At 47.7% G+C, this 25,422-nt stretch overlaps 2 protein-coding genes across 3 annotated transcripts in view; one reads left to right on the top strand and one right to left on the bottom strand.

Annotated features, from left to right (window-relative positions):
• The window catches only part of WARS1 (tryptophanyl-tRNA synthetase 1), a 31,468-nt gene extending 10,506 nt beyond the window's left edge, over nt 1-20,962 (bottom strand). Inside the window, exons 1-7 of one of the 2 annotated variants that reach the window (XM_044917925.1) lie at nt 20,427-20,442; nt 19,903-20,073; nt 14,772-14,949; nt 9,572-9,785; nt 8,359-8,467; nt 2,786-2,905; nt 2,167-2,349 (exon numbers count right to left, since the gene is read on the bottom strand). In XM_044917925.1, the coding sequence (XP_044773860.1) occupies nt 2,167-2,349; nt 2,786-2,905; nt 8,359-8,467; nt 9,572-9,785; nt 14,772-14,885 (740 nt within the window). In that variant the 5' untranslated portion in view covers nt 14,886-14,949; nt 19,903-20,073; nt 20,427-20,442. Of the gene's footprint in view, nt 1-2,166; nt 2,350-2,785; nt 2,906-8,358; nt 8,468-9,571; nt 9,786-14,771; nt 14,950-19,902; nt 20,074-20,426; nt 20,443-20,891 lie in introns of those variants that run through there. The other variant, XM_021679842.1, reaches the window with a different exon arrangement.
• A 91-nt stretch (nt 20,963-21,053) lies between these two features.
• The window catches only part of WDR25 (WD repeat domain 25), a 139,181-nt gene continuing 134,812 nt past the window's right edge, over nt 21,054-25,422 (top strand). Inside the window, exons 1-2 of the mRNA XM_044917903.1 lie at nt 21,054-21,124; nt 23,980-24,820. Coding sequence (XP_044773838.1) covers nt 24,014-24,820 — 807 coding nt within the window. The 5' untranslated portion in view covers nt 21,054-21,124; nt 23,980-24,013. The remainder of the gene's footprint in view (nt 21,125-23,979; nt 24,821-25,422) is intronic.

Raw genomic sequence — 25,422 nt, 5'->3', positions numbered from 1 at the left:
CTCCTGACTTTAGGTTCAACCTAAGAGGTCTTTCCGAGAAGCAGCAGCACAGACTCTTTGAGTTACACGTTGTGTGGGTTTTCAGCTCTACCTCGAGTTCACGAAGAAAAAGGAAGTTCCTCTGAGCCAAGTGGAGGACGCCCAGGTGCGGTCAGCCGACAGGCTGGGCAAGTCGCCTTGGGCCCCACGTTCTCTCAGAATGTGCCGAGAGCGGGGTGGGGCATGCGGTGGCCCCCTCACGTGCACTGTTCAAAAGTTCACCCCCCTTCACGTGCCTACCACGTGTTCATCCTTGAGGGTACAGGAGGTGTTTGCTTCTGCCCCACCAGCACCTCGGTCCAGCAAGGCAGGGACTCCGCTTGGGTCACTGCTGGGTTCTCAGGGCCTAGGAGGGCATCAGCCACAGAGAGCGCTCCGTGACTATTTGTTTTACTCACCCAGAAGAACAGGGCCACCCCTCACCCTGTACCAGGTGCGGCCGAGGTGGAGCCTGGGGTGCTGGGGGGCACATCTGAATCGGACTGTGGGAGGGACAGCTCCCAGGAGGAGGTGATGCTTGCCCGTGCGTTTGGAGATGGCATCAGACTCCTCTGCGCTGGGACAGGGAGGTCAGGAGAGGGGTGGGAACTCTGGGGGCTGTGGAACTGCGGAGTGTCCCACCTCACTGGAGGTGGCAGTGACTGATGCTGGAGAGTAACACGGGCCAAATCCCTGAGGGGCCCGTGAGCTAATTGGAAAGTGAGCACTTCATCCTGATGATGACAGAGTGGAAGAGGCGCGGGGTGGGGAGCGACAAGAGAGTTTTACGGAGAGTGCTGGCTGCTGGGGGACCGAGGCCGTGAGGGGCTGCCATGGGAGGCAAGAGGCAGCACCCGAGGATGCGGTGACTGGGCAGCTGCCACCCCGGCCTGGCGCTAAGAAGAGCAGCAGGACGCAGGGTGTGGCTAAGCGCTCGAGCAGGTGAATCAGGTCCTTTTAAGGAATGAGGGGAAGAGGTATAAAATAAAGCACTGTGAAAATTATAATAATGGTGACACCTAAGGTCTCATGTAACCCTATTTCGTGGACCAGGTTTGCTGAGACTCATGACCATTAAACAGAGGTGCCAGGGCTCGAACCCGGGTCTGTTTCCTTCCTTCGAAGCTCATGTTTCCTCAAGGACACCACAATGCCTCCATGCCCACAGAGAAGTGATTTTAAAAATCTCACAGGTAAAATTAGAAAGTTATGAATTCATTTACTAGTTGGTAGAAAGGCCAGACTTCTTATCAAGGCAACTATTTCTGTGGATATAAAGTCACCACTCGGATGTAGTCCTCAAGAGGACATTCTGGGGAAATGGTAATAAGCAAGCACCTCTGCACTCAGCGTGAACACAGTCCATCCTGTGCTTCTACCGCACCCTGTCCTGGGCTAGTATAACGAACCCTCAGGGACAGGGGCCACACCCCTACCATTCCTTGGGGACTGCCAGTGCCTTGTGGGGAGCACTACATCTCAGGTGCTCAGGAAGTACTTGCTGAGTATTTCTTACTGGGACACTTGACCGAGTCTTATTTTTCTAACACAGTTCTTGGTAGTCATTTGGGATGAAGAAGACCTCAGAAGTTTCAATTCAGGGGCACCTGGGTGGCTCAGACGGTTAAGCGTCTGCCTTCGGCTCAGGTCATGATCTCAGGGTCCTGGAATCGAGTCCCGCATCGGGCCCCCTGCTCAGCGGGGAGTCTGCTTCTCCCTGTGCCTGCCACTCCCTCCCTGCTTATGCTTACTCTCTATTTCTCTCTCTGACAAATAAATAAAATCTGGAAAAAAAAAAAGTTTCAATACAAGGATTTTCCGAATGCAGTATTTCTGAAAGAACTGGATCGTGAGGGGACTGTGTGTGAGTCTTTTCTCTTTGAGGAAAAAGGCACGCCAAGAAAGAGAAAGACCCTAACCCAGCAAACTGACTGTCCTTGGAGAGAAACTACAATTCTGTCTCAAGCTGGGGATGGAAGCCTCAGCTGGTGAGCAAGACCAAGAAACCATATCCTGACGTTTCATAAAGGAAGGAAAACATTCCCCAGATCTTAAGACCATTTCAGATGTGTCTGACTTGGCTGTGGCTGCGAGGAGCTGCTGTCTCCATCTGCTTCTCTAGAAGGCAGCCGGGCACCCTCTCCTTACCCCATGTAGTCGAGGTCAGAGAAGATGAAAGTCTTGTTGATGTCAAAGCCGCAGGCAATGATGTCCTTGGCGTTCTCCACGGCATAGCCATAGGCCTGGTCCAGGGTCAGGTCTTTCCACAGGTACTTCTCGTCATCCGTCATCTGGATGACCAACGGCACGTTGAACACATCCTGCAGCCACCTAGGAGATGCATGGGAAGAAGGCTGCCGTCCCATCTCCCGTTCTGCATCCGAACACACGGTTCCTACTGAGAGTGTATGTCAAACTTTTCTTGTCTACACAATCACACAGTCTTATGCTGTGGAGCTGCTATTTTGCAGGCTGGCGATCGTTTTAGGGTACGTGTAAACGAAGGCTCCGGGAGGGACTGCTACGGTCACGGGGAAAGGGACAGGAGGAAACGGGCTGGCTGACTCCAAAGCCGGGCTCGCTCCATCACGCCACACTTTCTAACGTGACACCGGGAACAGAGTGGACAAGCCACAACGGCACCAGTCCCCGCATACGTTGTTTAACAAACACAAACGAGGACTGTCCTGTCATTCTGACATGGTTTATAAGCAACATTCCTGATTCGCTAATAAAAGGGAGAAAAGGCATACAATTCAATACTTACTTCGTGAAAATAAATGGGATGAGGTGACCTACATGCATTGCTTCGGAAGAGGGGCCCCTGCCCGTATACAGATAAAATGGCTTCTTATTTTCATAGGCATCAAGAATTTGGTTCATATCTCTAAAGGACAAAGGAAAAAAGGAAATGGTGTGATTTTCTGAGACAAACACTAAGGCACTACTGATCACTTGGAGAAGACAGAGAAAACACAACACAATGATTAGAGTTTGCTACCCTTGGTGCCCATATGAGAAAAATGACAGGAAACTTCTACTGACATGATTTCTCTCTCCCGTGATTGTTTTAAAAGTATAAGACACGCAGGTCTGGAATAAAAGAGGGATACGGCTGGGCAGCCAATGGAACCCCTTAGGGAACTTCAAATACCAACGTCCACACACCATCTGCTTTACACCTTTCCTGGGAACGACACCAAGCCAACACTACACAATCCTTGGTCAGAACCCCTAGCCCCGAGACTCTGGAGACCCAGACTGGGGAGACTGCAGGGTTCCACACAGTCCTGACTCAGGGAGGGGAGTGAGGAAGACCTCCTGGGAGTGTGGAGGGGAAGTCCCTAGCTGAAAATCTCATTTGGGCTTCCTCAGCCAGGCTGGGACCAAGTGTCTTCAGCTGGGAGTCATTCCGGACTCATCCGCCTTCCCCAAGGACTGGGGTCCACGGATGATGCACATGAAGGGTTCTCCTTCCTGGTCATATTACATCTACCTGGGTCCCACCTTCAGAGATTCTGATTCAGTGGGTCTGGGGTGATGTCTGGGAATCTGTATTTTTAAAAAGCTCCCTCAGGGATCGCAATGTTCACCAGGGTGTGAAACCACTACTCTAGGGTGTAAATGTTCTTTGTTTCTCCACAAAGTGTCCCAAAGTAAAAGAGGACCTTTCCCAGGGGTCTGGGTAGGAGACCCCCCACGAGTATTCTAAAAAGTGACTCCTCCTCATACCCCAAACCAAGGGTTAACAGTGCTCCTCTCTGGGCTCATGGGATTATGGGAATTGTTTCTTTGTATTGAGCTTTTTTTTTTTTTTTTTTACCTCCAGGGACCAATCATACACTGCTTTTGAAATAAGGAAAGAATTAAAAAACCTTAATTTTGGAAGAAAAAAGCCCTTCTTTGGTTCTCAAAATTAACCAAATCAAACTTTTACGGGTTTATAGGAAAGAAAAAAATGCAGCTGTCCCACAAGCTGTTCTTCAAGTCTCTGACAGCCCCACCATGCGTTGCCCTGGGGGCAAGGTGCTCTCAAGCAGTGCAGGGAATGGACTGAGGCTCACTCTCTGAGCTCAGCTTTGTGAGGATGGTTTCCAGCAGGTGAGGGAGCCTACTCAAAGCCCATCTAATTCCCTACTTTACAGATGATAAAATTAGACAGATGGGCATTCTCAAATCTGAGAATGGCCAAAAGCTGCAAGTCCTATGACGCCCTAAGCCAAGAGCCTACAGGGTTACTATACTGAAGTAAATAAAGTAAGGCACACGGGCAACAAGAACTGCAAAGTGCTAAGATTAAAAAAATTTTTTTTTTAAAGATTTTATTTATTTGAGAAAGAGAGAGTGAGAGAGAAGGAGCAGGGGGAGGGGCAGAAGGAGAGGGGATAAGCAGACTCCCTGCTAAGCGGGGAGCCCGATGCGGGGCTGGATCCCAGGACCCTGAGATCATGACCTGAGCTGAAGGCAGATGCTTAACTGAGTCATCCAGGCGCCCCAAGATAAAAAGTTTTGATTTAAGAGCAACAAAATTGGTAAACTTGAGCTAAAGTGACCAAGAGGGAAAAAAACAGTGAAGACTCTACCAAAGTCAAGAATGAAAAAGGAACATTACTACTGATTTTACAGGAATAAAAAGGATTACAAAGGAATACTAAGAACAAGTGTATGCCCACGTATTAGATAACCTTGATGAAAAAGACCAATTCCTGGAGAGAAACAACTAGCAAACCGACTCCAAAAGAAAAAGAAAATCTGAATGGATCTATAACAAGCAAAGAAACTGAAGTAGTATTCAAAAAACGACCCACAAAGAAAAGCCTGGGACCAGATGGCTTCATGATGAATTCTATCAAATATTAGGAAACAATTAACAGGGGTGCCTGGGTGGCACAGTTGGTTAAGCATCTGACTTGATTTTGGCTCAGGTCACGATCTTGGGGTCCTGGGGTTGGGTCCCTCGTCAGGCTCAGCGGGGAATCTGCTTGTCCCTCTCCCTCTGCTCCTCCCCCTGGCTCGCGCTCTCTCCATCTCTAAATTTAATGGATAATCTTAAAAAAAATTTTTTTTTTTTAACAATCCTTCACAAGCCCTTCCAAAAAAATTGAAGAGGGAGTATTGCAAACTCATTCCGAGGCCAGGATTATCCTGACACCCCAAGCAAAGACATCAACAGAAAACTATAGACCCTTATGAATACAGACACAAACATCCTCAGCAATTCACAGACCAAATCCAGCAACATATAAAAAGGATGATACACCATGACCAAGTGGGGTTTGTCCCAGGCTTGCAAAGTTGGTTCAACATACAAAAATGCATCAATGTGATATGCTGTATTAAATTAACAGAAGACAAAAACCACATGATTATCTTAACAGATGCAGAAAAAGATTTTGACAAAATCCAACACCTTTCATGATAAAAAATACTCAATGAACTAAGAAGAAAAGGAAACTTCCTTAGCATAATGAAGGGCATTTATGGAAAACCCATAGCTAATGGTGGAAGAGTGACTTTCCCCTAGATCAGGAATAAGACAAGGATGCCCATTCTTACCACTCCTATTCAACACTGTACTAGAAGTTCCAGCCAGAGCAATTAGGCAAGAAAAAAGAAATCCAAATTGGAAAGGAAGGAGTAAAATTATCTTCATTCTTAGGTGACATGATTCTACATATAGAAAATTCTATAGAATCCTCAAAAAAAGGAAAAAACCTACTAGGGCTAATAAATGAAGTAAAGCTGCAGAATATAGGATCAAGAGACAAAAGTCAGTTGTATTTCTATAGAGTAGTGAGATAATTGTGATTTATAAGAAATATATATTTGGTCTTTGTCACAGAGCTCCTAAAATTCATGGAATTTCCTAAGTGATAAGAGGCATGAATGTGACATTCATATAACAAAGCCCCTTTCAACCACACATGAGTTTATGTTAGTAAGGTGACTTTTAGAAAGTCCCTAAGTAACCTAAGGATGGAGACTGGTTGCCAGGGGAACCGACCCTAATTAGAGGTTGGTACTTATCAGCCCCAATCCCCTCAAAAGGAGATTGAGCTTAATCACTAATGATCATTCCTATGTAATGAAGCCCCCATAAAACACCAAAAGGATGTGGTCTGGAGAGCTTCCGGTTGGTGAACATATAAAGAACGATTATAACTTAATAATGAAAAAACAAACAACTTAATTAAAAAGCAGGTAAAAGATCAGAATAGATATTCTCCACCAAAGAATATATAAAAATAAGCAGGAGGGCCCTGCCCTTGAGTGGCTCAGTCAGTTAAGTGTCTGACTCTTGGTTTCAGCTCAGGTCATGACCTGAGGGTCCTGGGATGGAGCCCTGCATTGGGCTCCACACTCAGCAGGGAGTTTGCTTGAGATTCTCTTTCCCCCTCTCTCTTTCCCTCTGCCCCTCCACCTGTTTGCTCTCCCTCTCTCTCTCTCTCAAATAATAAATAAATCTTAAAAAAAAAAAAAAATAGGCGCAGGGTGCCTGGGTGGCCTAGTTGGCTGAGCGGCTGCCTTCGGCTCGGGTCGTGGTCCAGGGTCCTGGGATTGAGCCCTGCGTTGGGCTCCCTACTCAGTGGGGGGTCTGCTTCTCCTTCTCCCTGTTGCTCCCCTTGCTTGTGCTCTCTCTCGCGCTCACTTACTCTCCCTCTCAAATAAATAAGTAAAGTCTTGGGTGCCTGGGTGGCTCAGTTGGCTAAGCGACTGCCTTCGGCTCAGGTCATGATCCTGGAGTCCCTGGATCGAGTCCCGCATCGGGCTCCCTGCTCGGCGGGGAGTCTGCTTCTCCCTCTGACCCTCCTCCCTCTCATGTTCTCTGTATCTCATTCTCTCTGTCTCAAATAAATAAATAAAATCTTTAAATAAATAAATAAATAAATAAATAAATAAGTAAAGTCTTAAAAAAAAAATAAGGTGGGGGCGGCAGGTGGGAGGGAAAAGCATATATAAAAGTAGTCAATGAGCACATGAAAAGATGTTCAATGTCATGAGTCATTAGGGAAATATAAACACAATGAATAACCAAGTCATACCTACTAGAATGGCTATAAAAAACAAACACAAAGTAGGAAATAGTAAGTGTTGGTGAGGGTGTGACCTGGGACCCTTGTCTGTGCATTGTTGGTGGGGATGCAAAATGACAGTCACCGTGGACAGCTGTTTGGTGGTTCCTCAGAAAATTCTAGAGCTACCTTACGATGCAGCAATTCTGTTCCCACCAAGAGAAATGAAAACACATGTCCACACAGAAACTTGTACACAAATGTTCAGAGCAGCATTACTGAGAACCAAAAAGTGAATAACCCAAATGCCCAGCAACTGGTGAATGGATAAACAAAAAGTGGGGCACTATCTATTCAGTGGAACACTATTCAGGTATAAAAGGGAGGGTAGTATGAACACACGCCACCACATGGCGGAACCTTGAACACACGATGGTTGCCAGTGGTGGTGGTGCGTGGAGGGGGGCCTGGGGGAGTGACTGCTCATGGGGACAAGGGTTTCTTCCTGGCGTAGTGTGAATGTTCTGGAATTAGACAGTGGTGGTAATGGTTGCACAACCATATGAATATATTAAAGACCACTTTAAAAATGTGAATTGTATACTTTAAAAACGTGAATTAAATCTTAAGATAAAAAACTTTGACGATATTCTGTCCAGGAAGAGGGCTGAGCAGGGTCTGGAGTTTTCTGCATATGGAACTTGAAGTGTTCCGGCAGGCTGCCGAGTTCTGTCCCGTGTGTGCTCTCCTGTAACTGTACAGAGCAAGCAGGACAGAACAACCCTACCCCGGACCGTGTAATGGGCTAACCTGTGGGGCGGGTGAGGCAAGAACCCTCTGGAACCTGCCCATTTTCTGATTATTATCTGCATGGAATTTACAGTCTAGGGTAGGGATAGTCTCTTCCAGGTACGCTCTGTTAGTTTCTCTTTTGATGATAGGATTTATGAGTGGGCCAGGACAATAGCAGGAACAGGGCAAAGAACTTCAGGAAGCCACTGCTTATCGCGTGGGAAATGTTAAACTTGGACATATTCTTCTCTTTTGTCTTTATGACATTTTATGATTTATAGCACATAATCTGGCATGAATCTCATCTGCTGTGTATGTGACCTCCTCTTTATGAAGTGAACAGTTCATAAATGAATAAAGTAAAGGCCGCGGGTGAAGGGACAGGGCATGAACCCACAGCCAGTTATGGACAGAAGGTGGACACCAGTCTTCAGATGATTGGCTAGCACTGTCCCCCCAGGAGCAGGCAGCTTGAGGGAAGAGCGCCCTAATCATGTCTGGAATTCAAAGGAGAGGAGGGCAGGAAGCCTCTGACCTGTGTGAGAAGAAGATGCCTCTGCGCAGGAAGCGGTGTGGTTTCTGGCCCGTGGCTCTCTCTATCCGGTTTACCAGCTCCTTGTCGATTTTACTGCTTCCGAACCGAACTGGGAAAAAAAAAAATTGGAACAAAGGAGATATGGCCACCTTAGGTGGTGTGAGGTTTGGCGATCGGATATTACTGAAGGGGAAAGACTAGTGTATTGTGTACAATCTTAATGAACCCAGACTCTTTAGGCCTTCTGCTCCCAGTCCCTTCTCTCAACCCAAAGTCATATTTCTTTCACAAGGGCAGTTGAGATCACAACCAGCAAACAGGAAACTAATTACAGAATAAAACACTGTTTTGCCTGGGACTGGATTTTGATTGGAAACATATCCAGAATTCAGTCTGGCTAGCAACTTTTCACACCTCCGCTCCCCCAGTTGCTTATTAAGGTATGATCTGTGGACAATGACACCGTAATTTTAATATTCTTTAATTGTTGCATTGAATTAACATGTCTTAAAACAAATTTTCCCTCGTTGATGGTCTACACTTAAAATTATGGAAAATGGCTTTTGACTTTGATGAAAACATTTCAGCAATGCCTCTTCGCTGGTGATTACCAGTGATCTCAGAGTAAGGATTCCCCGAGCAGGAAGCCCCACGAGGAGGGGCTTGCTGTGGACAGCTGTTTGGCAGTTCTGCTGTGTATGTGACCTCCTCTTTATGAAGTGAACAGTTCATAAATGAATAAAGTAAAGGCCGCGGGTGAAGGGACAGGGCATGAACCCACAGCCACCTGCCCCCTGTGAGGAGTCATCCTTCTTAAGGTCACTTCTAGCTTTTCAGCTCTACAATCACTATCACTGGAATCTCTTAGGTAATCCATTCCTGACTTTAACCATTGAGTGAGAGGTGATTTAAAGAGGTGACTGCAAAGATGCCATTCTAATAGACCTTTCCTCAAGTTCTGAATCGCTCAAAAAAGGGGAAAAAGCTTCCACTAAGCTATCTACTATAGATCATTATTTCAAAATAAGTTTTACATCGTATTCTAGTTAAAAAGAATCCTTTGGGAATGTATTGCATGACCAAAAGATTTTAGGACCTATTTTTTTTCCTGGCATTGAAGCTTGACCGGGTATACAATTCAAAATAAAAACACACCAATGGGATCAACTCAAGGGAATCACTTGTATAGGTTGGGGCTTCTCCCGGGACATACCAATGAGCTTGTCATAGTCGATGCCCTTGGCGCTGCTCGTCTGTACTGTCCACGGGTCCACAAAATCCTCCGCAGCTTCTGCAGCAGCCAGGCCACTGTTGCTCCCGAGTGCCGGGTTCCCCGGAGCGCAGTCAGCTTTGTAGTCCTCCCCCACGGCGGCTTTGTAGCTCACTTTCAATGATAACAACATCTTTACTGCAGAATCGATTTCGTCCTGCACAAAGGAAATGAGGCTGAAGGCTAAAAATACCACCACAGCTAACGTTTTGCTGAATGTGACTGCTGACACGTGGCAGGCACCGTGCTAAATGCCCTCACACCCGTTCCTTCCTTAGCCTCAAAACACCCCCTGGAGGCAGGCACCACTGTCACCGTGCCGTTCCAGCTGAAGACTCTGAGACACAGAGAGGCGAAGGAGCTTGCCCTTGGACACACAGCAAGTCGTGGGCCCGAATGTCTTTTATTTTCTTTTATTTGTCTTTTATTTATTATGCTGTTCTAGTCCTATGGATTACTAGCACAAACACTATGGGACAAATGGACATGATACACACTGTTATTTATGACACAGTGAATATGCTGAAGATTTCTCAAACGCTACTGATGCTAGAGAACGTGTGACAAGCTCCCTGAACTGAGTATAAGGAATTCTATGTGGGACCTTGTTTTTACGTTCTACACAGTTGAGATGAATATTTGTGGAAGCTTAAATAATGCCACTGAGGACAGTGACAGCAACTCTAGACATCAGGGAAGCAGATAAAGGCAAGGAAAAACACAGGCTCTCAAGTCCTAAATTAAGGAGGGATGCAGTGGGAAATAGTTGTATTACTGTACTTTGGAGTCTTATCAAGCTGTCCAAAGTGTTTGCATACTGAGTGTTTAAAAATAAGCATAAGAAAAACAAATGTAAAAATATATTCTTGGGTACTCTGGAAATCTGGTAAAGAGACCTCCTGCTCCAGAAGCCCACACGAGCCACCCTTGAAGGCTGGCCTCTGGAAGAGCAGGCCTCATTAGGCAGATTAGTCATGCTATGCCCCAAAGCTCTGCTCCTGTAACTGGCCTTGCTGGATCAGATCACAAACAAAGAATATACACAGGCCAATCTGCTTGCCAAAGAAGTACAAACATTCCCATTTAGAGTATACACATCATGTTCTATGAAGTGGGCTTCCTAAGTGGAGAGACACATCACCAACCTCCACTCGGAGGGAACTGCTGTGTCAGGTACGGGCCCTGAGCCACAGGGAACTGTCACCGTGGGGCAGCGCTCATGTGCATTAAAGATACAGATGGCTTCTGCAGACACAGATTTATGTTTCACATTCTGAAACTACCTGGATTTTGTTATTACAATGAATTAGAATTGTGGGTTCAGTAACTCTGTGGATATACCTCCTATAAGAGAGAGGATATTTGCCCAGGTGGGATAGGTAAGTATGTTTTACTCATCTAATTTCTGCAGTGCCTAAGCTCAGTGCAACAAAATAAATGTTTAGCAAGCATGATTTGTTGAATTATCCATGGAAAGAATTACCCTGCTTTGAAGTACACTTTAGTCAATACCCTTTTATCACTGGCTATGTTGACATTTCATACTCTATCTGGTCTAACTCTGCTTGCAACTAGGAGGCTCTTTGAAAGTCAAACATTTAACCAGTGTCCCTGCTCGAGAACTGTGTGTAGTCTAGAATGCGATTTAAATGGACAGGCAAGCTTGCCTTGTCTATTTTCTTGTTCTCAATCTAACATGGACCAGAACACTGAAACAGGATTTAAAAGGTGACGTTCTCGGGGGAGGAAAAAACAAAAAAAGACTATGTACAACCTGATTTTATCTGAAGTTCCAACACAGGGAGAGCTATCTATGGTGGAGACCCAGGGTGGAGGGCAGAGGCAGTGACTGCAGGTGTCTGAGGATGGCTTCCGGGGGCTGCTATCTTGTTTCCCGATTTGGACACTGGTTACCCAGGTGTAGTCATTTTGTGAAAGTACAGTAAGCTGATTATGAGCTCCATATCTTTCTGAATAAATGGTGCACTTCAATTTAAAAAGTTTACCTTGGGTGCCCGTGTGGCTCAGTTGGTTAAGCATCTGCCTTCGGCTCAGGTCATGATCCCAGTGTCCTGGGATTAAGTCCTGCATCGGGCTTCCTGCTCAGCTGGGAGTCTGCCTCTCCTTCTACCCCTCCTCCCTGCCCATGATCTCCCTCTCTCTCAGGCTTGTTCTCTCTCAAATAAATAAAATCTTAAAAAAAAAAAAAAAAGTTTACATAAACTAAAAGGACAAGAAAAAAGACTTTGCTCTCTGTCTTAACCTCTGTGATCCAGTGTCATTTCTTGAGTCCTGCCCAAACTGCTCATGCCCTTGGCCACGGTCTCTCCTCAGAGCCCCTAGATTCTGACCTATGCCCCCAGGAGACACCCTGCTTTTTAGTGAGCTGTTACTGAAAGCAGGGGGTCTTATTCCCTTAGTACATGGAGCAGAAAAGAACGTTGAGGATCATGGCCGAGACAGCTGGAGAAAGAGCCCACGGTGTCCTCACTGTATTGGTGTTCCCAGAGTGGCTCGAGTGTTTCGCATAAAGTGAATTTCTAAACTACCAGGTGCTTCTCTTATAACACATTCCAGGGTCAAATTTACTTCTGAATTTTCATCATTTAACTCTGACTTTATCATGCAACCTCTGATCTCTCTTGTTAAGAGTCAGCTGATTGCATAAATCAAAGAACACACCTGGAAGAGTAATTCTAAACTGTGTTAAGTACTGCTTGTTTACTAATGAACGGAACTGGAGATCACTAATTGCTAACTAAAAACACTTACTAAATGTTATTCAATGTTTATTGTTAATGTTACATTGTTACAGATACCACTGTCAAGTTTCCAAAAATGGGTTTAAAGAGCAAATGATTAACATCTGGGTCCTTTATTTACTTCAGATTTTTAAAAACAACTTAGTTTCATCCACTGAGTCCTATCTGGTGTGTAAACCTCTTCTTGTGATTAACCAACTCCTTTTTTGGGACATCACTTTCTTTCAGTACTATTTAATGTGTAATGGCTTATTTGGGGTCCAAAGAGTCAAAGTAAACTGCCAGGATGGGTGGGAGATGGTTGATCTCCATCTGGGGAGGACCCAGGGGGGCTTCTGAAAAGGAAACAACGGGTTGGAAGTGATGGTGAAGAAGCTGAGTGACCTAAGGGTGGAGGCATCGCAGAATGAAAGGCAGCGCTCATGTGCATTAAAGATACAGATGGCAAGGACTACACTTTTGAAACACCCTGCAGCAACAGCAGACAGACCTTTCAAAAAGGCACAACCCCATGAGGACAAAGGCAATGAAAAGAGGATGCCGGCAACAAGATTTCGGAAGCGGTAGAGTTGCTGGATGACTGGCTACGGACCGAGCACAACAAATGTGAGGATGTCGTGAAAACACTGGAATTAAGCTGCTGGGGAGTCCCAGGGCTGGGGCATCCGTGGAAGTGAGGGTGAACGTTGGCTATGAAACAGGAACTCAGGTAGAAAGTCCGTTTAAAAAGCAGCTGCTTGGCTCTCCCCCCCACCCCCCTCCCCAGGCAGAGGTCCTGTGCCAGCGAGGTCAAGTTACAAGTGTCTAGACTGGGGGCGCTCTGCACGGTGGGGGCAAAGCACCAGGAGCACAGAAGGTCAGGGATAGCCACACAGCCCAGCTCCTCTGTCCCACAGAGAACATCAGGAAAATCATCATCAAGATCTCAGAGATAAAAGGATACTTACTGTACCTAGGAAACAAGAATGGGGTGCAATGAGGAAAGGAACATTCAGAAAGCAAATGAGCTCACAGAAGTTAAAAATGACAGGATAAATGAAAAACCCTAACTAGAGGGTTAGGAATTGAGGAAGGGGAACCTGGCTGGCTCAGTTGGGAGGCCAATGAACTCTTAATCTCAGGGTTGTGAGCTCGAGCCCCATGTTGGGTGAGGAGCTTACTTAAAAAACAACAAACAAACAAACAAAGCAACATAAGAGGTTGAGGAAATACACCTGAAAGAACAACAAGAAGAAAACAAAATGGAAAGCACAAGTCAAAAAATAAAAGCAGAGGACCAGTTTCAGGGGGAAAAAAAATCCATAAATAGAGAAAACAGGAGAGAAGAAATCAGAAACAAAAGAATTTCTCAGCATAAGGCTCATAAGTTTCTAGTTAGAAAGGATGTACTCATCCCCAGAAATTTCAGAATACTGGAATAAAGAGACCTTCCTGCAAATTTCCGGAGAAAAAACAAGGGAATGGCATCTGGCTTCTCCACAGCTACCCAGGCTTCTGAATTCCGTGAGAAAATCACTCCTTGCTTATCAATCAAACACTACATAAAGGTACTTTCAGACATGCAAGATCCCCCAAATTACTTCTTTAGCACAAATTTTTTCAGAGACCATTAGAGGATTTGCTCTGTCAAGAGAGTAAACAAAGGAGGAGTGAGACACAGGATTGGGAAACAGAGACCCAACAGGGAGGTAAGGGAAGGGCCTAAGGTGGGCAGTGTGGATGGTGAGAAGCAGCAGTCTGTCTGAGCAGGCGGAGTGCTGGGAGAGACCTTATGGAGATGAGCTGCAGGCTGCCTGATGTGAGTGCCTCAGGAGGAGACTCACCGAACTGGAAGGGGCCTGGAGAGCTCCTACCATCAGTATGCGAAAGCACGGAGCCGACAGGAATCAAGACAAATATCAACTCCAGGGCAGGAAAGGAAAAACACTCATACTCTACTCCATGGGTCAGTTGTCTGTAGCATTTATGCAGTCAGAAGAACGTCGATGCTGACACTGTGACATGCACGGGACACCAGACGGATGGGAAGTGTTGAGAGAAGTGTTAACTCCTCATTTTCCACAGCTAAAGCCCCAAACTTGAATATCAACAGGAGCAATATAAAAGTGTGATTCTGAGAGTGAATCAGCTGAAAGGACTGAAATGTTCATTTCTGGGATCAGGCAGGTGGATGACTGCTGGATTTCAGTGGCTTTTCTTTACTTTTTATTTTATTTTTTTCCCAGCGGCTTTTCTTTATACCACATGCATCAATAAAGGAGAAAACGAATTTAAAGTTATAGCCAAAATACTTCAGTTACTGAGGGAACAGTCTGTTCCGGGTAACATGACCCCAGGCTTGGCCCAGATGCACGTGTAGAGAACCCAACGAAATCACATACCTTTGATGCCTTCCCAGCTTTGAGGGACCGCACAAGTTCCCCCTGAGCAGCTATGCTGTTGAACAGTTCCAGCGGGGAGGCACACCCCTGCTCACCATTGGGCATGTCTGCCATCTCTGGGACCTAGGTTTATAGCTGGCTAGGAGGTTGGAAGATCTGCTCCGTGGTCCAGACAAAACTGTGAGGGAGAAGGGGGAGAAGGGGGAGAAGGGGATGGGGAAGGAGGGAGAGATTGATTAACGAGCCACTGTAGCTCTTTTACCTTTCCTGCTCTACCTAGTCCTTCGTCTTTCCAAAAAGATTGGAGAGGAGTTATAACAAAGGGCATGGATAAAATAACATTAGTAAAAGTATAAGCAGAAATTTGGGGCCATGAAAAAGGAGAAAGGTGGACGAACGATGCCCGCGACGAGGACGGAAGGAACTGCTAGGACTCCCCACTGGCAGGACTCCTCCAACTGAGACCAAGTGTGCCTCACCTAGCACCCAGCACCCAGGAAGGACTTGCGTCTGTGCACAGAGTAAGTACCAGAGTGCTTTAACAAACCTAAGTTCACCAGAACTAAAAACACTCAGCAAACTGCAATTTACTCTTTATCTTAATTGTACTGGGGATGAGTCCCACGCCCTTGCAAGCCATAGCCAACAGGTCACTGAGCAAATGGCTTCCTCTGCTGGCCAGCTGCTCTGTTCTCAGGTTAAGCAAGGCCTGGGGTCAAGGACAAGATCATATCTAGGATGAGGGTAGGGCCTTATCTGTTCTGGGATCCAAATGAGGAAAAGAAGGATACATGGCCTGTCCATTCTACACGCTGTCCTACTTCACTGCAGCCCTTTGAAAAAGGTGTACCTGCACCTTTTATTAGTCGTTACTTTTAACCTTGAAAAAGGTGGGACACAGGGCAGGCCACTTGATGCTGCCTGGTGCAGAGACTGACCACACTCAGTTCCCTCTTGGGTCAGTCACTTCCCTTTTTTGAGTGTCAGCTTCCTCATCTAGAAAGTGGCACAATCAGGAACCTCTTCAGCTACCTCAAGGGCTGCTGTGAGAAGAAATGAGGAAAAACTAAAAGGCAGCATTCCGTAAACTGTAAAGCAAGATATAAATCCATTATGAGTATTATTTGTTAGGGTTCCAGGGCTTGGCCGAACCCCAGCTCTGTTTACAACTTGCCACTCGGCCCTGAACGAGAGGACAATGACAATGGGCTGGGCCAGGGCAGCCAACCCCCAGCACCTCCACACCTGCTATTTTTCTGAACACCTTATACACATCCATTCACTGAAGTCTCACAGCAATCCTGTGAGAGAGATCTGTTGTCTCCATTTCATAGATGAGCAAACTGAGGCACAGAGAGGTTACAGAACTTCCCCGAGATAACACAAGTGGAAGGGGTGGGATATAAACTTAGGCAGCTACAGCTCACACTCTCGAATACCGTCCTACACGTTACTTAACTGTGAGGAGTCTCAGCCTCTCAGCTGTAACGTGGGGCCGACGGTAACACTACCTGCAGGATTGCTGTGTGGATGGAGCATGATGGTTCAGGTAAATAACCAGCCCAGCACAGCACTGGCCCCACCAGGAAAGGTTCAATATGTGACTATTATGTCTTTAATTATTTAAATTTTTTCTGTTAACTTTATGAACCAAAACCCCAAACCTGAGGGGTAATTTGTTTGTTTGTTTGTTTTTTTAAGTTAAACACTAGCCCTAACATGGGGCTCGAACTTAGAACTCTGAGATCAAGAGTCGCATGTTCCACCAAGTGAGCTACCCAGGTGCTCCTGGAGTACTTTACTTTTATTATTTTGTTAAATGTTTAAGAAGGATATAAATTTTAACTAGGCTTATCTTTATATAAATCAATGAGAGCATAATACCGAAACCAGGATGAGACAGTAACCAGTTTCTTTTCCCTCCTGGCTGAGAATCATCTCAATTCCCAGAAAAGGGAAGCTGGGTGAAATAACTGCTTCAGATAACAAAACTCACAGTTTAGGAAGGCCTGCAAGAAGGAATGCGGAAGAACCTCTGACTAGCACTGCAGAGGAGAAACAAACACTCAGGCCCGCATCAAATTACAATCAAAGGATGAAAATTACTTCTAGCCACAAATGATCAAACATCACGTCCAGCTCCTTTACACACGATCCCAAATTTGTCCAACCTTCAAAGTTGGGTGGCTTGGTATATGCTCTGCATTAGCAGATGAGAGGTGATGGCTCAGGGAAGTCAGAACTGCCCTGAGGTCCCACTGCCAGAGGAGCTAAGCCAGGATCCGACCCCAAAGTCCTCCAAAACCCTGTGTTCCCTCAGCATTCCAGCTGCTCCCCCTGCCTGGAATGTGATACTCTCTCCGCTGCTTGCACACTGCAGGTTATCTTACTAATTCAGACCTCAGCTCTTCTCTGCAGCCTTTCCTGGTTCCTGTACCTCTGCGGCCAAGCTGATGGCTGGGTCATTGGTGGTCCCCGGGCATTTTGTTAGTAACTTGATGACAGCACTCATGTGGCATTTAGTTATTCATGTCTTCTCCACCAGACAATAAAAGCAAACACTGGGTTTTACTCTTTTATGTGCCTCTAATGCCTGGTACACAGCAGTTTATCAACATTTACTGAATTAATCAATCTCATAAGTCACCCAGTTCAGGGTGCCTGGGTGGCTCAGTCGTTAAACGTCTGCCTTTGGCTCAGGTCATGATCCCAGGGTCCTGGGATGGAGTCCCACATCGGGCTCCCTGCTCTGCGGGAAGCCTGCTTCTCCCTCTTCCACTCCCCCTGCTTGTGTTCCTGCTCTCGCTATGTCTCTCTCTGTCAAAAAAAAATAAATAAAATCTTTAAAAAAAAAAAAAAATCACCCAGTTCAATATTCCCCCTAAAGTTTATATCCTCTCATGTTATCTTTGCAAGTGCTTATTCCAGTTTAAGGTACATTTTCCCCATGTGGACTTTACACAGCCTCATTTTTAGCATTTTGCCACTGTGCTGAGCCTGCTGGGATTTGGGGAGGGCCAGGCTGGCCACATGGTGCCTTCTCCAGGTCTCACACCCCAAGTCTAGTTTTTTAACCCACTGCCTACCGTCTTGGTCGCTCTCTTTGGAACTCTCTTTTATCCCTGTCCTTCCAAAAGTGTAGTATCTGGCATACAAGGCAATGGGTGACAGCAGTAAGGTTTTGAAGTCTGCGAGTAGGACCAAAAGCATTAGCCTTAAAAATTCCTAAAGAAAGGACCAGGTAGAATAACTGGGTATGCCCTGGACAGATAATCTCCCCCTGCAATGGAGCCGGTAACTGTAGAGGATCAGCTAGACGAATGGGGCCTGCACCTAGGGTCCATGTTGTAGGGAAAAATATGTTTTCTCAAAGCAGAATTCCGTTTGAAAGCACACGGGAGCTAAATCTGATGAGGGAACAGCAGGTAAGGTCTCCTCACTCTCATGATCATGAGGCAAACACTGCATGGGAACCACCCACATGATAAATTTTGTGTGCATGTGTGTATGTGTATGTGATGCAACCTCTTGAAAGACAAGAAAACAGGGGCGCCTGGGTGGCTCAGATGGTTAAGCATCTGCCTTCGGCTCGGGTCATGATCTCGGTGTCCTGGGATCAAGCCCTGCGTCGGCCTCCCTGCTCAGGGGGAGCCTGCTTCTCCCCCTCCCCTTCCCCCTGCTTCTGTTCCCTCTCTCGCTGTGTCCGTCAAATAAATAAATAAAATCTTAAAAAAAAAAAAAAAAAGACAGGAAAACATAACAGAATCTCTTAGTTCACATGCCCATCCATTTACCCCCGTTTCGTGTGTCTGCTCTCCTTTTTCCTCGCGTCTAGTCGACATGCTCCTTTATTTTTTTGTTAACTTTTATAATGAAATTTAACTTCAGAAGTTTTTAACCCAGAGTTCAGCATGTCTGAAATGACATCAACAGTTTGCATACACACTGGTATGTGCACGGTTCTAAGCAGAGTATCCAGGTTACTTTTCCAAAGGGGTCCGAGATGCAAAAACTCTATGAACAACTGTCTTAGTGTTTACCGCATAAAGGGCAAATAGAGCTTTGAATCTTTGTTAGGAGAGCTGTTTTATCTATTTAACAAATAGTAAAATCTAAAACAAAGAAACAAAGCTGTAATCTATGGAGTTAACTATCATCTCCTCTGAAAAAAGTATTGGGAGTTAGAGCAAAACTTCATAATCCATGGCAGATCCTAATGCACCTTTAAAGAGAAAGCTAAAAGGCTCTTAAAAATTACTTCTCAATTCCTCTTTTTAAAGATCTTGAATCTTGTGCTCATTTTGAAAGGTTTCATTGTTCTGGAAGAGCATAACAGGCACTTGAAGAAACTGGGTGGTTTTGGGATGGGGAAGAGAAAGAATTATAGAACCATTTAACAGAACATGACAATGACTTGGGCCATCCTGAAATCATCTCACAGATCAGAATACACTGGTCTACAATTTGGGGAAAGGGGGCATAAACAGCCAATTCTAGAGCAGCCGGGAAGAGCATTGTTTCTGGATGCCTGGAGTACCACCAGGAGGTGGGATACCGTCTTTCACGTCCAGGCCCCACAGCATGCGTGACAATGTCTTTGGATGGTCAAGTCCCCAGAAGACAAGAAAACGACCTCTGTGGAGCAAGGAGTCCTTTAACACTTCAAACCTTGGGACAGGTTACGTCCACCTTTTCTTTGTTAAACACTGAAAAGAAAGGTTATTTTTCCCTTCAAATAATAAAATCCATGTTACCTTAAAAGGCGAAGACACGAACTTCTATGAAGCCAGGCCTAAGATACTCTTGTGTATGACAATGAGAAAGCTAACACGTTAGGATGTTGAGTATATAAGGAGGCCTCATCAGTGAAAACCGTGCGTGAGAGCCAACTCGAAGGTGCTGCAAGATGAGCTGTAGGGCCAAACAGGCAACTGCTCACCGAGTATCTCCATTCCCTTTGGAAGCTGTGAATCACCTGAGCTTCGGGTCAACGGGATGAAATACAATGCACAACAGCCTGATTCTAAGAGACACAACCCCTTGCCCCCCAAACCAAGGTTTTCAGTGCTTTGCTAAAAGGCTGGTAAAAATTCCAACGAGATCTAAGCCTCATGAAGATGGTAATACATACCCAGGATGTGGGAGGCACTGCAGACGTGGCCACTGGTCACGCTGGGCAGCTGAGTGGCTGAGACTGCCCCGAGCAGCCAGAGGTCTTCTTTTATAGTCTTCCCCTGTTTCTTTCAGTTTCTTTTTTAGAAAAAGGTCTTCTCTCCTTTTTCCTGTTTACCCTACTCTTCAGCTATTTGCACGTAGGGATTTTTTATAAATTACTTAGTTTCTCAGAAACACTTGAGATTCCTGACCAACCTCCTTGGTGAGGCTGTCCAATCAGGGGTGGGTTGGGTGGGGGCGTGTGGGGGGACGGGTGGAGACCGAGCCATTAGCCGGTCGTTGCATCAGCCACCCCATACTCCAGATTGGCCTCCATGTAACCTCTCCACCCTCTTCCCGTTCCCCACCCTCTGCATTAGTGTGAGTAACTGTTTATGTGTAGTCGTGGGAAGGCGGAAAGGCGGCTGTGAACTCCCCGCAGCTGCTCACCGAGGCAGCGCAATGCAGTGTAAAGAGCAGGAGTTCTGGGGTCGGACGGACCTAGCTTTCAATCCCAGCTTGGGCATTTTCTCGTGTCAAGACCTTGGGCAAGTGCCATTACCTCTCTGCTTCATCCTCAGGTTCCTCATCTGCGAAATGGGCATAAAGAAGCCTCCTAACTTTACCGCGGAGGGAACTGAGTGCGATACTATAGGCAAAGCCCCCAGCACGTGGCACACACTCGTTCCAAGTGGGGGCCTCTCGCCTTGGGGGAGGGGAAGAAGGAGGGGACGAGGAAGGGTCGGTGCCGGCGGGAGTGGGCGACAGACGGGGACGCGGGCGCTCGGAGGAGGGGGACGAGGGGCGCCGTGACAGCCTCCACGCCCCTCGTGGTGCCAGAACCCGGCGGGCAGCGAGCCGGGCTCTGAGGAGGATACTCCGGGCCCTCGCCTGGAGGCGGCGGCGGAAGAGCCAGGTCATCCGGCGCCGCCCCGGCCTCCCGCCCTCCCTCATCCCCCCACTTACCGGCCCAGCCGGGCCCTTCAGCGCCGCCGGCTCAGCTACGGGCGGCCTCCTGGGCGTCCGTGGAAACTCCCTCCGGCCGGAACAACTTCCGGCCCGGCTACCCCATCATTGGCTGTTCGCGTGGGGGCGGGGCGGAGGCCGCGGATGATTGGTTGGAGGCCCCGGAACCAGCGGAACGCACCTGGGGTGCGGAGTGCAGACCGGACGGCCTCCGGCAGGACCGAGCGCTTCCGGTGCGTGTGGTGAGCGGCGGGCCCGTGGGCGGGAGGGGGCTGAGACCTGGCGGTGGCGGCGGCGGGGCGGCCCGAGCGCTCCGCGCCCCTCAGCGCGGGCCATTCACCGTCCTTCGCCCGTCCTTCATCGCCGCTGCCTTCCTTCTGGGCCCGCCCTACCTGCAGCTTGGCCAACTTCTCTTCATCCTTCAAAACCCATCCCTGGTCGTCTCTTCTTGGTTGCCTTCCTCAGTCTGCGGTCTCCGGCGCAGGATCCGTGTTTTGTGTTTAATCTCTGTACACACCAGACCCAACATGAGGCTTGGCACAAAGTAGGTAATCAGGCCGTGTTTGCTGAATGAGAATATTCCGTTTCTTTTACTTTCTGGGTGCCCCCCCCCCCCCCCCCCCCCCCGCACTTCACAAATATTTCTAGACGCTGGGGCTCAAACAGTGAACAAAACACGGGAAGTCCTGTCGTCGTGGAGCTGACTGCTGGTGACTCGCCGCGCCGCTCCCCCGTTCCGCGCTCGCTTCTGCGGCGCCCCTACCTCCTCCTCTTGGTTGGGTCCCCGCCCCCACCATGAAGAATTTTCCTTCCCCCCCATTTGCTTTAGAAACATAAACGGCAGCAAACACTTTCCCCCTGAAGTTTCCATTGTTCCCGGATGCTCCCACTCTTCTCCATTTTTTGCCCGTTTTCCTTGAGTCACCCTTGCCGCCACCTCTCTGGTCCCTTTTGATTAGTTTTGCCGGTTTCCTTCTCCAGGGCTTCTCACTCCGTCTGCTCCCTCCCCTCCTCGCCAGCAGTGCCCACAGGTCCCTGTGAAACTGCAGCCAAACTGACTGCCACCTCTCCTCGCCTCTGCTTTACTTTTCTCCGTAGGATGTCTTACTACCTGACGCCCTGTGTTTCGCTTGACTGTGGTCTGTCTCTCCCACTGCATGTGAGCGTGGTGAACGCAGGCCATTGTTGACTGTGTGGCTTGCTGCGGTGTTCCTGGCACCTGCTGTGGGGCTTGGTGAGTAGCCCATCAGTGCTGAATAAACCAATGAAATGCACATGAAGCAGGTAGTGCGGGGAGCCCTACCATCCACCCTCCTGCATTCATTCAGTCCTCGCTGCCTTTCCTTGTTAGGAAGTGGGCTCATGGGCCCCCATCCTCCTGCTCTCTGATGTTTTGCTGTAGACCTCTTTTTTTTTTTTTTAAGATTTATTTTATTTATTTATTTGAGAGAGAGAGAGGGAGAGAGAGAGCTTGCAGGAGAGGAGGGGAGGGAGAGGATCTCAAGCAGACTCCGTGCTGAACGTGGAGCCTGACGCAGGGCTCGATTTCACAACCGTGAGATCAGGACCCGAGCCGAAATCAAGTCAGATGCTTAACCGACTGAGCCACCGAGGCACCCCACCATAGACCTCTTTTTAAATTCTGGCCATTGGCCTCTCTTTTGAGTCAAGTGCTGCAGACAATTAGGTGGGTGGGAATCCATCTTAATGGCTGAGCACAGACAGACACCCTGGTGGGGGGAACCTGGTGGGTTCCCTTTGACAGGAAGGAATGGCATGCTGTGGGGTGTGGTGCTGTGTACGGGAGTTGAGACAGGTGAGATGTCTGAGCAGGACCAGGCTAAGTATTTAGAGAACAGAAATGCCACACTGTTTGCAGAGCACAGTCCGCTAGTTTATAATTAGTGCATTATATAAGTTTTATTTAGAGGATGGCTTTGTGTATGGAAGGTGTTACCTGCCTAGATTAGGCTGCGGGGGAGGGGTGGTGGTGGGATTTTTGGAGGAGGGAGACTACATTTGTTGAATGATGACGTAATGTGTTAAGCAATGGAGCCCTTCAGGCGATGGGTGCCCTTTGCGGGAAAGGTGTGGACGGGGTGAAGCGGTTGGATTCCAGGGGATGCGAAACCCACTCTCTAGGGAAAGAGCTGGGTAATAGGCTGAGTGGCTTAACAAGGGACCCAGAAGGAGTCTCTGGTGCTGACCTGACCCCACATACGTGGAGGAGGGGCTCTGTGGTACGCTAAGGTAGGGCACCTGGGGCATCTCAGAACTTGGTGCGTGGCTATTAGTGCTGCTCCAGCACGCCCTCTGCTGCCCGGGAAGTGCTGGGCACCCTCGTTTTCCTCCTGACTGTACTTCCTCTTCAGAGCACAGGCTTGAACTGCAGACCGCAGGACTTCTTCCAGACACTAGTTGGCAGCAATTTATCGTGTATGATGGTTCAGAATTTTCAGGAAGAATTTTTTAGAAAGAGGAAATTCACTGCTGTGTGTGTGTTTGGGGTGAAACTGGCAGATTTGGACCATACCTTCAGAACTGGGGGGACTGGTGCCTCGAATGCCGTGGTCTTGTGTTGTGGGTCTGTCTCCCCAACTGGCTTGTGGTTGAGATGGGATATCTAGGCAGGGGGTAAAGGAGGCACTGGAACCCAAGGGGAGGGTGAAGGTAAGGGTGGGTTCTGGACATCTTTCCATTTTAGTATTTTCAGACCTACCCTCAAAGGCCTAAATTGACCTTCCAAAAGGCATCTTTAAAATCCTGAATCTTTCTGTCCAGGCATCCAGTCTCCATTTAGCGAGGTCCTTTTCTTATGTCTTTCAATAAAATTTTAGTTTTCTTCTTACAGATCTTGCTAATTTTTTGTTTAAATTATTCACAGATATCCCATAGTCTTCATTTAAGAAAATTAAATCTTCTAATTATGCCTGGTGTATAGAAAAGTCCTCATTTTTTAATGTGGTTATTCTTAAGAGTTTTCCAATCGTGGATTCGCTGGGTGGCATGTTTTCTTTTAATTACACACAGTGGTAAGTATTCTTCCATGCGTATTTTCTGACACTTGACTTTGTTTGGTCTCAGGTAGTTTGTCCTCGAAGGACTGCAAGAAACTGTCTTCAATGGCTTCATTGGTGGCTTATGATGACTCGGAGTCAGAGGCTGAGACTGAGTCCGTGGGAAGTATTCATGCTGTCAGCCAGATGAAAGACACCTCTGAGGTGGTCAAACCTCCTGGGCAGGATTTTGCATCTGAAGCCCCAGGTGTGACGGAAGGGGCAACACTGCCCACAAAGCATGGTTCTTGTGAAGACCCTGCTGGCCATTGTCTCCCACTGGTTCGGCTCTGGAGAAGTGACCCAGGATCTTGTCCTAGCCAGAGGCTACAGTGGCCCAGGACGGAGCCTGATGTCACCTTCCCCACAGATAAGCCTCCTCGACCTTCCCTGTGGACCAGCCACGCTCCAGCTGGCCATGTGCCCCTGGCAGCTGCCCGCTTTAGGCAGGTGAAACTCTCCTGGGGAACTTACAACTCCCCTGAACCATCCTTCTGTGCCCAAACCAAATCTGAAACCCCAGATAAAAATGGCAGCTCCCTTCAGAGGAAAAGATGTGAGGACTGTATTGTGCCCTACACCCCAAAAAGACTACGACAGTCACAGGCATTAAGCACAGAAACTGGCAAGAATAAAGATGTGGAGGCCCAGGGTCCATCTGCAGGGCATGCCCCGGCCCCTCTCTGTGTGGCCCCCAGAGTTTCTGAGTTTATTCAGCCATATTTGGACAGTCAGTATAAAGAAACCACAATTCCCAGAAAAGTGCTCTTCCACCTGAGAAGCCACAGGGGCCCTGTCAACAGCATTCAGTGGTGTCCAGTCTTTGCTAAGAGCCACATGCTTCTCTCAGTTTCCATGGATAAAACCTTCAAGGTAAGACTTGAGTGATGCTGCCTTTTCAGGGACTCTTAGAAGTAAACTGCTGAGTGTTTTGTTTTTCACAACAGTGAGGCAGGGGTGCTGAACATCTCTGGGAATTTCTGTAATTCTCCCTGTTGCATTCAGGAGTGTGTTCTCAGTGACCCACCCTGGATTGTTGGTCCATTCTGTCCCCTCCCTGCTGACGCTGCCTTGCTTAGGCCACCAGAGAATGCTAGTCTTTATCCCTCATGGGGGCACTGAGGACGTGCAGACACACTGGAGCCCTGGGGGATGAGGTCACTGAGTGAGGGCAGTCAGAGGGAGAGGAAAGCAGGCTCAGGACAAATCCTGGGCCCCTGTGAGCCACATGGAGTGTTGAGCCACGCCAGCTCTGTGCCGGGCTCTGTGTTGGATGCCAGGCGAGCAGAGGTAGACAGACCTGGTCCCTGGCTTCAGGGCATGTGGTGTGGTAGGGGCTGTGGACAAGTGGAGAGGCTCTCATAGCCCTGGGCTCAGGAACCGTGAACCCACTGGGAGGGACAGCAGCCCAGGCTGGAAGGGCTTGGTGAAGTCTTCCAGAAGGAGGGGAAGGTTCACTTGGTGCAGGGGCTGAG

The sequence above is a fragment of the Neomonachus schauinslandi genome, chromosome 9, assembly GCF_002201575.2.
Source record: "Neomonachus schauinslandi chromosome 9, ASM220157v2, whole genome shotgun sequence".
Taxonomy (NCBI): Eukaryota; Metazoa; Chordata; class Mammalia; order Carnivora; family Phocidae; genus Neomonachus; species Neomonachus schauinslandi.
This window is presented reverse-complemented; position numbering and strand designations above follow the sequence as displayed.